Source organism: Balaenoptera borealis, assembly GCF_965194805.1.
Source record: "Balaenoptera borealis genome assembly, chromosome: 2".
Lineage (NCBI taxonomy): Eukaryota > Metazoa > Chordata > Mammalia > Artiodactyla > Balaenopteridae > Balaenoptera > Balaenoptera borealis.
The window spans coordinates 64,726,058-64,738,112 of NC_138867.1; the positions used below are offsets into that span (position 1 = coordinate 64,726,058).

The 12,055-nt window shown below is 31.8% G+C and overlaps 1 protein-coding gene and 1 pseudogene across 6 annotated transcripts in view; one reads left to right on the top strand and one right to left on the bottom strand.

The window, feature by feature from the left end:
* Window positions 1-12,055, top strand: part of TENT2 (terminal nucleotidyltransferase 2) — a 58,464-nt gene that overhangs the window by 33,686 nt on the left and 12,723 nt on the right. For all 5 annotated transcript variants that reach the window (XM_082377716.1, XM_082377717.1, XM_082377714.1 and 2 more), the window contains 2 exons: window positions 3,887-3,930; window positions 10,862-10,998. In XM_082377716.1, the coding sequence (XP_082233842.1) occupies window positions 3,887-3,930; window positions 10,862-10,998 (181 nt within the window). The remainder of the gene's footprint in view (window positions 1-3,886; window positions 3,931-10,861; window positions 10,999-12,055) is intronic.
* Window positions 6,951-9,281, bottom strand: LOC309622519 (NHP2-like protein 1 pseudogene; annotated as a pseudogene). Its single transcript has one exon. The product of its transcript is annotated as an NHP2-like protein 1 pseudogene (transcript).

Here is a 12,055-nt window from a genome sequence, read left to right on the forward strand (position 1 = left end):
TACTGTATTTGTAGATATTTTATAATATATTACATAAGAGAGTATATTTTTATGTGAACAATGGAATCAGGTGAATTTTTTTGAGGTAATGAGAGAGACTTAAAATAGTTTAAATGGACCAAAATTTTGTGAATCAGTAATCATCAGAAAGGTTAGATAATCTTCCTCTTTGTTGTTAAAGAATTTCAAGCTAATTATAATACATGTATTTTTGTTGCTGAACAGTCTTGGATATATACTAATTTGATGATTGATTTGTCCTTCCAAAAGGATTTGAAACATGATGTTGGCTGCTTTAGATACTTCTTTATATATCACTGATCATTTTTGTCCTATTTTATAGTTCAATCTGAAACATATATTACTTTCGATGCTTTTTTAGTGAACTCTGTCCAATCTTGTGGATTGCAGTTCACTTTTATTAAAAATTGAATAGATTAGAAATATTTCTTGTAAAATACATATAAAATATATGAAGAAGAATAAGACTAACATTCATGTACTACCACCTAGTGTCTATTCATTTTTTAGTTTTAGTTGAGATTTAAACATTAGATTTGACTAAAGCATATAACATGCATGAACATTCATAATATGTGCCCTATCTCTCCATTCTTTTGGGTTACATTAGAAATTTTAATTTGACTGCTTTTTTAGAAAATGTAGTTTAATCACAGATGCCCCTTGGTGGTTTTGTAAGCAAGTTAAAAATTCAAATGTTAGTATTTTACCAGTGTAATGAAATCATGTTAAAATTTGGTTTAGATTTTGTTAAACATTTTATTCTTGATAAAGTGGTGCTGTTTACTGAGATGGTTAGTAATTAATGGCACTCTCATCAGCCATTTCTAGGTATTTGTTAAAAGACATCAGCTAACCAGACCTACTGTGTAGTTCTGTACTTTGGCAGATTTAACCTACTCCTCCACAGAAGAAATTACAGAGATTGAAATAAGTGTTAATAATTGCTCTTCTTGTCATACAAGAGTCTGCAAGGTGTATTGAGCAGTTCCAGCTCTGCCACAGTGAACGAGTTTGTGTGATTTTGGCCAAGTTATTCTACCTCTCTGGCTTTAATATTCATCTGTAACACTAATGGTTGGATTAGATGACCTTTAAGTTTTGTTTAACTTTAAATACTTTAATATCTTTTCTGCCATGAACAGAGAAGGGAAACAGGTCCTTTTTATGTAGAAAGGTTGAAAAGATTAAAGCATTTCCTAGAATGAATTTCAACAGTCAGTTACAAACTACATACGCTTGAAAAAGTGACTGATGAAATCATGAAGGGAAAAACCTATTGAGAAGAGAGTTTAATAGCAATCTAAGATTATGAGTTAATAATAAAGGCAAAAGTGTCAATTGGTTAGAAACAACAATATGAATGAATATTCATGGAATGTTTACCGTATTACCAGGTATAGAAATATCTCTTAGGCATTTTAAAATTGTTCTTGCGTTTTCAAAATTAGTGGTTGTTTAGTGTTGTTGAAGGTCTGCTTTTTTTTTTTTAGTTTAATTTTTGATGAATTAGTATGTAACTTTTATGTGTATAAATTTGTGAAGGCCTGACCAGAAAGCTCTCATCCAAACTACAGGCAAAGTAAAATCTTATAGATTAAATATATTCAAGGCATTATCTATTGATCATATCCTGCAATAATAAACTTTTGTCTTATTTTGCTTTTGAGAGAGAAAATTAAAAGATTGAAGTCCAAAATTTTGAAATCAAAAGAGATGTTGTTACAGAGAGATTCTTTCAGAGTGTATGTTGGTTTGGAATAAAGTAAACATTTGAAAAACTACTAAATGTTTTGAGGTTACTATCAGGATAGCATTGATAAATAATTGCCAGGGTACACTAACTGCTTCTCTAATGACGAGTGTTTTTAAATCTTTAAGGTTGTAAGGCAGGGGATTTTTTGAATGATAACCTTGCCCCCAAAAGCTTCCAAATTGCTTAGTTCTAAAGGCTCTTTATCTACTGAAAGACCCTATACCAGTGGTTTGTGTTTATTTTTCTCACCTAGCATTCTAGTTATGAGATAACTAGATAACTAGAATGAGATAATATTTTTTTTCGAATTTTCTACAGTCTTTTCTTCATCCTTTTTTAAGTTATAATTTTATTTTACTAGCAGTGTTCCATGGGAATAGAACTCAGGTTTTTAGATTTAAAAATTAAACTAATTTCTAATAAGAGTTTCCAATTTGACTTCTATATTATAATGAAAATTATTAAAAAGCCATTAAAAATGTTATACAGATATAGAGACTTTTAGAATTAAGTGACTGGGGCTTGAGTTTATTTGTAGGGTCTTCTAGAATTTTAGCATTTGAATGCCTTTGGGGAAAAAAATATGTATCCTTACTTCCTGAGAGTGATTCTGGTAAGTAATGAGTGAGTTTTTTCCCTTAATATTCTTACTCATACACTGTGAACGTTCCATACTATCATGGAATTTTATTTTATTCCAGTTTCCAGTTTTCAACTTGGGAATAAAGCATGATGAAGAGATATTTAAATGAAGCATCCTACTTTGTACTATGTGGTAGAAATTTATACATTTATAATCATAGTTGGAAACCATGTAAATTGGTCATAATGGTTGATTATGTGTTCATTAATGTATTCCAGGAGTCACTTAAAAATTCTTTTGCTAAATAGCAAATTAAAAGTGAAGTAATGATTCTTTGTTACTGAATTTATTTAATTACAGTTGACCCTTGTACAACACAGGTTTGAACTGTGCGGGTCTACTTATATACAGATTTTTTTCAGTATATATGTATTGCAGTACTTACTACATGATCTGCAGCTGGTTGAATCTGTAGATTTGAAACCTCAGATATGGAGGGCCAACTATAAAGTTATATGCAGATTTTGGACTGCACAGGGGTTGGCGCCCTTAACCCCTGTATTGTTCAAGCGTCAACTGTATATGTAATGTATTTCTAATTCTTAAATATATAGTTTATCATGCGGTACTATATTTGGTCTTTAATCTTAAAGAAATCTTGAAAATGTGTTATTTGTATCTTACCATATTCAAGACACTGTATTTTACAGTTACTTCTTATATTGTGAATATTAAACACTTTGCCTTTCATGTTATTCGATCTACATTATAATGATGTGAGATTACAGTTAGCACATTTAATGAGGTTGGATTTGGGTAAAGCTGTTGAAGGGTGCAGAATGGCAGTTAAAAAAATACAGTGGCATATGACGATAATGATTCTTTTGTATGAAATTTTATTTATTATATAGCAGATTGGTACAAATCTCCTGATTTAGATTCTAACCTTTGCTGAGGTTTTCTTTTTAAAAATATATTAATGAAGTTGAAGATCTTTTCAGTTTTTTTTCCCAATAGATCAATTTCCCAGAACTATCTCAATTTTGGTATTATTGTTAGAAGAAATTAAATAATAAAGGGACAATTATGATAGAGCTATTATTCTTATGATGTAGTGCCATTGGATTGTACTTAAAAAAATTTTTTTTTGATAGCTACATCCATCTTAACAATGTCTTTTTAATATCTGTAGCACAGCAGTTGTCTTGCTTATTTTGTGTGTATGTCTGATGTTGGACCAAATGATGTGTGTCCATTTATTGATGACCTGTTATTCTAAAACCATGTAAGGAACATTGGTTTACATAGAAATATATGTAATTTATTAACAGACCTTAAATTGTCAACTTAGATATATTTTGAATTTAAATTTTTAGGGATCAGAATTAATTTCACAAAGTATATGAAAGCTGTTGAATTTTAGCATAAACCCATATAGTCTCATACCTGGGGTGTAGCTGACAAATTATTGCTTTGTAAAATGAATTACGTGAATCACGGAAGCTTTAAACTTTTTCTTTTTATAGCCCTACCTGAACCCATCCTTCCATCCATCCAAAAAATTTACCCAGTAAGTGTTCCTTATAAATTATTACAATACATGTTATGACAAGTATATGTGGAACTATTATGTGCAGTATTAACGTGAATATAAAAGTAGTATTAATTACCTTCTAAGTATATGATAACATTTTCTACATAGGCTGAGGCATTGGCCACTAGAATGCAAAAATGTTTCATATAATTTTTCAGAAGACTCTGCTATTTTATTTGGTTATTGGCAGACAATCTTGTCATTCATATTAATGGTGGAACTTTTTGTGTGATGCTCATGATTATCACTAATGGGAATTAAATATACTTAGTTGGTGAAGGCCCATTTGGACACATACCAGTTTTTTTCATGCTACCAGTTTTTTCTTGCTACTTTTTTTCATGTTTAGAACATATCTTTAGTTAGTAACTCAGAAGTTTTATAGCCTAACATATGTATAATTTGAAATCAGGGAAAAAAATTAAGATGATGAACAATTAGGTAGTCTTTTTATCTTTCATTTGATCTTACCAAGTAATATTCTAAGAGGTAACATTAGTACACTATCCTTGTGCGTATACTATTAAGAATCCTGGTGAAGTTAATTGGAAACACTCAAGAAATGAAGTGTGCCTACTAGAAAAAGTTTAGTGTGTACTCAGTTTGAGTTTAGAGAAACCTAGGTAATGTACATATTCATAATCTATTTGAGTATTTTTGTTTCTTTTCTAGTTTTTGTGTTCTTTTTTCCAGAATTTGCTGTTTCTTTGTTTATAGTCTTACCATTTCTGTCTTCTTCCATAGTCATTCTTGTTCCTGGTTTTTTTTGGAAATAATATTTAGGCAGCTTGTTTAGAATGTTTGACCAACCTTCTGAAACCACATAATTTTTTACCTGTTCATAAACTTATAAGAAGAGATGTTTTCTAAACTTACTAAATAGTCATATTACAAAGGAAAACATAACATCCATCTTGAGTGATCAGTTTTCAAAGAACTTATTTATTTTATATGTATCAGACAAAATATAATAAATATATTGATATGGAACCTAAATTAGATGTAATTTAATCTTTGATGATTGAGAACTGATGTTCTTGTTTTTGAACATCAGTTATTCTTGTAATGCACACATGTGAGGTACTGGATAATAAAGGGTTCACTGTAAATAGAGTCTTGCTGTAGTGGGGGCCTCCCAGTTTGTGGTGTCATCTACTAGAAGAGACTGTTTAACACAAGAACCTTTTGGAATCTAGCTATCTTATCGTCTTCCTTTTAAAAACAAATTTCTGCTGTGAAGAACTATTATAATGAGTTTACAGTATAGCTAGGTATAAGTATTTATGCTTTTTTAAGCATTATGATAAATGAAAGCATCAAAGTATAGAAATGAAAATAACATGAACTTTTGGGCCTATTCTTGAATGTTTTCCTCCCTCTATAGTTTTTATTCTTTAGCTCATACTGAATGGTCAAAGATAATGACTGGGTGTTTACTATTTCATTGCATTGTCTCAACTTTATTTTTCTTTAAGACCTAGGTTTCAGTGTAGAAAGAGCTGCATATATTTTTCAACATACAAAGGATCTAATAGTTAAACTTACCCTTTAAAGAATCTATTATTATTGTGTATTGAAAAGATGCTTCTACAGAAATCTCACTTAAAACCATGTACTACTTGGAACTCTTTTTACTAATATAAAATACTGATGAAATTTCAGTTTAATAGCACTATGCTGGGAGACAGAGGTATTACTTTTACAAGATACTCAGATTCTTACTAGTATATTCTAGTTTGAAGAACCTCATTTTTACTTCTGTGTTTCATTTTTCTAATCATCTAGCTTTCTCCCATGACAGGGTCCTGATTTCTGTTCACATGTACTACCTCTAAGCCTATATTCTCCACCCTGTTTTGCTAATAATCTTACTTCTACACCTGTAACCAGGAAATAGATTTAATACCTGCCCAGCCCCAAGGCTTTAAAAAGTACTAATAGCAAGCCCTACTAGACTTAAGAATGTCTTAATTTGCTTTCATGTGTGCTTACATTGTCATAAATATTTAAACCACATTATCTTTACTATAAGATTGATACTTACATGGATAAGGACTTAATACCCCCTCTTAGCAGGTTTTTTTGTTTTGTATGAAACCTGTAAACTGATCAGTGGAGTGCTTTTTTCAGTGGTCCATCTGATGGAACAAGCAAATTAGCTTGTTTCTTATTACTAGCAGTAACTATCATTTATTTAGTATTTATTTTATATCAGCACATATAAATTTTATATACAGTATCTTCAATCCTAAGCAAATAAACTTCTAAAGTACTCCCCTTGTTTCACAGTTGAATGTTAGAAAGATTACATGATTGATCCAGGCTGTTTAGTCACAACTTATGGATGCAGCAACTGGTATTTTTTCCATTAGACTATGCTGCTTATGGAAGGCAAAATGATAGTAGTTGTCACTAAGATACCATTTCATCTAATTTGCATGGCTTACTACATTTTATTTGTGTATATCTGATTGTTCCTATACAGATATATTTATATACCTTTAAGAAAAGCTGATATGACAGAATTTCAGCTTGATAAATAAGTTTGAGAATGATTTAAAACTTTACAGTAATAAAAAACTTTCAATTAAAAAATTAGTATGGTGTTTCAATTCAGTTGTTATTAAATTATGAAAGGAAAGGATGAAAGATTATAAACATCTTTATCTTTGAAAACTATATCATGATATATAGCATTATCGATTATTACTACTTAACTATTGACTGAAAAAGCAACATAAATGATAGAGGACAGAGTATTTACTGTTGAGTTAAAGAAATGAAGTTGAGAAGGTTTAAATATATAAGCTCAGATTAGGCGAATGAAGGGATCTTTATTTTAATGCAAGCATATTATGAGATTCACCTAGATTTATGCTAGGTAGATTTATCAAGACAACTTATATTTGTTTCCTTCCCTAGTGGTATCTTCCTATTCTCAGAAGCCAAAGATAATTCCACAATAATGCATTGAAAGTTGCAGGAGGTAACCACATACTGTGTTGTAAATGTATAGTTAAAATAATCATGATGCCTTGCATATACTGAATAATTAATAAATAGATAATATTGCTACTATGCTTTCCATACATTGTATCATTTAATTTGTATAACAACCCTATGAATACTGTTACTTATATTATGGATGAAGGAGCTTAACCTTTGGAAAGCTAGATAACTTGGTTAAGTTCACATAGCTATAGAAGAACAAGGCTGCAAACCTAGGTCTGACTCCAGAGCTCATGCTTTTAACCACTTCATAGTAGTACTTCTACTTTGTGTTAACTACTTACATTCCTTTCAAAACTTTAAAGATCTCACTCATATCAGATATAGTTTAAAGGTAATTTAATGATCAGTCTTTAATGTACATCACTAGATTAGTGGTGATCTGCATATAATTAAGAAGTCTTGGTAGAACTTCAATGTATCATTTAGTTCTTTCTCTATATAGGTAGAACTCCACTTAAATGCTCCATATCAGTTATCCTTTTCTTTGAGATCTTCCTCAACGTTTCTAGGCTTTAAAAATTCATATTGTTAGAAAATTGTGCAAGTTAAATTTCTTTGCCTAGAAATGGAAAACAGTCTTCTTTCATTTAAGCTATACATCATTTTAAAGAACAGTTACCAAGTAAAAGTTCAGCCAGTCTAATTTAGTCCAGAAAGTGTTTAATTGTCCAAATTTTCAAACTTTGAAGGTAAAGTAAGATATGATGACACAGCCTCAAAAGATCATGGAGTCTGGCAAAAGGTGTTTTTGCTAGGCAATTATATGGGCAAAAACAGTGAGACTTTTCAAATGTTTTTCAAGAGATTACTTATTTAAATTTTTCTTAACTTGGCATTGTGAAGAGAAATGGAAGATATGTGTCTTCAGCATTTAAATATCATTTGGAAAATGTTTTCAGGATTTAGTCATTACATACCTGGATATCAGAAGCCCAAAATAAGATATAACCTTAAAAAATAATAGAGATATCTTCCCTAAGTTAAAAAAAATTAAACTAGTAAATATCAATAATCCAAAGGAAAAATTGCTTTAAGAAATAGATGTTATATTGTATTGGTTAAATTGTTTTTCTCTGGATTCAGATTGTAATTTTAAAGGCTGCTTTTATCTCTTTGGCTTTTGGATTGCTGTTTACGTGCCCTCATCCTATCTGAAGTAACATATATTGTTCAATACATAAATGCAGTTGGGGAGCTCCTTTTAAAAAAATTCTTCAGTGAAATTTTTCTTAAAGCAGAAAATCTTTCTGTAATATGAATGATTACCAAAAATGGGGATTACTTAAGGTTAAATAGAATTCCTATTTACTTGTAGCTTCTTTTAGTTGGATCCTATTTTTTGTTTGTTTGTTTGTTTGCTTGGATTTCTCCTTCAGTTCTCCCTCAGTAGGTATGACATGGCCCATTTTATATATGACCTTGAAAAAGAACACTGAAGCTAAGAGAACACTGGCCAAACTGTTGGTTCAGGGTCATTCAGCATTTTAATATAGTAGGTCTCACAACTCTATAGTTTTACTCTCAATTACTGATGTGTTTCTTTAAATTACTGAACAAAATAAAATTTTTAAAGGGGGTTCAAACAGTTTTAAACTTCAGGTAAGAAAATGGCTGCTCTTCTCAGCATCATTTCATAAGTTGAATGCTTATTGTGCTAGGTGCTAGAAATCAAAATAAGAAGCTTTCAGAGCAGAAACTATTAAACAGTGACCCACTTTTCTTTTCCCTGTCATTTGAACTTAAACCTTTTTGTTTAATTCCCTAGAGAATATTAGTTAAATTTTATAGTTTTTTTTTTTTTGAGCACTATAATATTTTATAACAATAGAAGGTAGCTCGAAATACTATATGCTAACAGACAAATGATACATAACCCCTGGGGTAGGAGTCAGCAGGGAGTGTGGCAGAGGCCACCTGTTTAGACTAAGAGCTTTTCAGAGGACTGCTGGATGGATTGGATCTGCTGCTTCAGTTGTGAGCCTTCTTTGATGGTGACAGAACAGGCGATGACAGGCCTGGAGACCCCACAGGCTCGCCCCAGGGCCTGCTTGGCGCGCACAAACACATAGGGCACATTCTTGTCCTCACACAGCAGTGGGAGGTGCAGGATGATCTCCAGGGGCTCGGCGTCTGATGAACTCAGAGATGCCTCTCCTGAGGGTTTTGGTGGCCTCATTGGCTCCTTTGTGAAGCTGCTTGTAGTTACATGACTGCTGAATGAGGTCCAGTAGTTTCCTGGTGAGGTGGGCATCTGCAAGAGGGTAGGCCTTCAGATTTACATCAGCCTCAGTCACGGCTCCGGTTCCGTGGTATCGTCACTCCTCAAGGAGCACAGGCGACGTCAGAGCTGGAGCCAGTTTTACAGTTTTAAATAATGTTATCCTAAGTCCAATTTTACACTTAAGTAAGAGCAAGACAAGTAAGAAACCTGCTCTTTCTTCTGCCTTTAAAACTCTTTATTACAAATTAGTGCTTCTCTCCTAGTCCCCCTAGTCTTAGAGACAAATAAGATTTCTACTTGAGTCATATAATGTAATACTAAATCTGTTAGAAGTGTAAGGGGAGCCCCACATTTAGGAATGCCAACTTTGTGAGTTGTGGTTGGAGTAGAATTTTTCTTCTGACAGAAAGGTAATCACTTCTTGGTAGTTAAAAATTGTTGATAGAATTATAGGTAATGAGGCAGGAGAGAATATATTTTTATTTTCTTGCTCTTTGTTTTTACTGATGTTTTTTGAGGACTGTCATTAAATAGATGCACTACCCTATTTCTCGGTATTACCACTTAGTTATTTGGGGACCCTCTATTTTTTTAAATATTGGAGTTATTCAGATATTACTAATTGAATTAATATCTATAAACCCAAAGTTGATCTGTTGGGTAGTTGAGAACCTTAAGTGTAGTTATCATTCTGCTGTCTTAACCAATTGGGTTTTTTTGTTTGTTTTTTAAATCTGTTTCTACTCTGATGGCAAAGGGGAATATAGAAAACCTTTCTTGAGGGCACTGTGAAAATTACCTGAGAAAAAGTATTTTCTAATGTAATAGATATGTATTATTTGAGAATTTCTATAGTTCATTTAGTTTATTTTAGAGCCATAACTTGCTACTAATAGAGGAAAGATCAGATATGAAAATGAATGGCATACCATAGGCAAAAAGAATAAGTACTCATTAGTATTCCTTCTAATAAGTATCTTGCTTGGGCCTGGATTGCAAGCAGATGATATCCTCCTTTATGCATATTGTGCTAAAAGTAAATTGCTGAATATTGCTTGCTGGTATGTTTCCTATCTTTCTTCTTTTCCCTGCCTTCTTTGTCTTTTCAAGTTCAATTCATGTTGAACATCATTATTTCTGTTCCCTCTAAGATACAAAATACAAAAATGAAATAAAATTTCAAAAAATCTTAAAATCAGCGTAAGTACTATTTATATATTAAAATTACTTACATGGCCTTTGAGAGAAATTTTAAGTGACAGTTGGAGAAAGCTCTCATCTTGTCCTTGATACACTTCAGAAAGTACAACTGCTCTTTATAGAAATAATTAAGAAGGATATACGTTTATAAAGAAATCTAAATATTATTGGATGGAATCTTGGTATGTACAGTAAGGTTTTATTTATGAATTAGAAAATCTTTTGCTACCATAGGAATTCATTTGGTTAACTGAGTGATATACCTCAGTCAGGGTTAGAATATCTTAGTTTTTCAGGTCCTTTCTGGCCTACTCCAAACATTGGTGAAACCTTTACTGGAAGAAAATCTTCAGATTTCCAAATTGCCAAATAAAGAAAATTCTCTCTTCTTCAGACAGCCTTATGTTAGGATTTATAAAGTTTTTTGGTGTGTTTTTAAATGGCCTCACATTTTTCCCTTTTTCTTTTTGATAGGAATCTTTTAGTCCTGCTATACAGCTGCACCTTGTACATCAAGCTCCATGTAATGTTCCTCCTTACCTCTCAAAGAATGAATCAAATCTTGGGGACCTCTTACTGGGCTTTCTTAAATATTATGCTACAGAATTTGAGTAAGTGAAATTTCAAATTGTGTTTATTCGTTTGTAAATAAGTGAATGCTACAAATTGGGTCATAAACTGTATTTATCAATTTCATTGTTGTAAACTACTCCAAAAATGTGTAGTTTATAAAATTTAATATCTAATGATTATTAGAAACTACATAGCTTTCCTGTTTCTAGCTAATTAAAAAAATTACAGTTCAATAAGTCCAGTTTTAGTTGATTTCAGTAGTGATCCCATTTTATATTTAGCCACCTCTTTTCCACTGTAGGGCCTGAATAAATGTTTGTGTTGGTCCTGTGTAGGTGCTGTATAGTATGGAACATCTATTTTCCAGGAACTTAAAATTTGTAATAAAAAAACATAGCTAAAACAAACTTGGAAAAAGTTCTACTTAATACTTGATATCTGAATAAATAGTTGTTTGTATGATATACAAATCAAGGAATACTCCTTTTCCCTTTTTTTTTTTTTTTTTGGTGAGGGTGATATATAAACATGAAACAGTAAAGTGTATAGTCAGGATGGCCATAACTGAAAGTTCTTATGGGAGTTCTTAGTCCAGATAGAGTGGGATTAGGGGTTGTTTGCAGCTCTTCTGATCAATTTGGAAAAGCCTGAAGGAGAAAATGAGAGAACTTAGGAGTTGTACAGTTAGAGGAGGAGGGTACAATGATCATAGGGTACCAGTTTGAAGAGGTTTGGAGAGGGGAACAATAATAGTAAGCCTAATAAATTGCTATTACTTGGTGGGAAAAACTGTTCTAAGCAGATTGTATGTATTATCTCATTAGTTTACATAATAGCCAAATGAGTTGGTATTATTTTATGCCCATTTTACCAGTGAGGCATATAGAGAGGTGAGGAAACTGGCCCGCAGATCACACAGGTAGTAAGGGGAATACTTCAGATAGTTTTGACTGCAAAATTCACTCTCTTAACTATGATACTTTACTGAAATGTTGATATTATCTGCTATTATACAGGAGTTCTAAAGAAACTTGACTCATATAAGATGATTTGAAACATAGGACCTGAAGGAAGAAGTGTTCTTTACATTCCTCC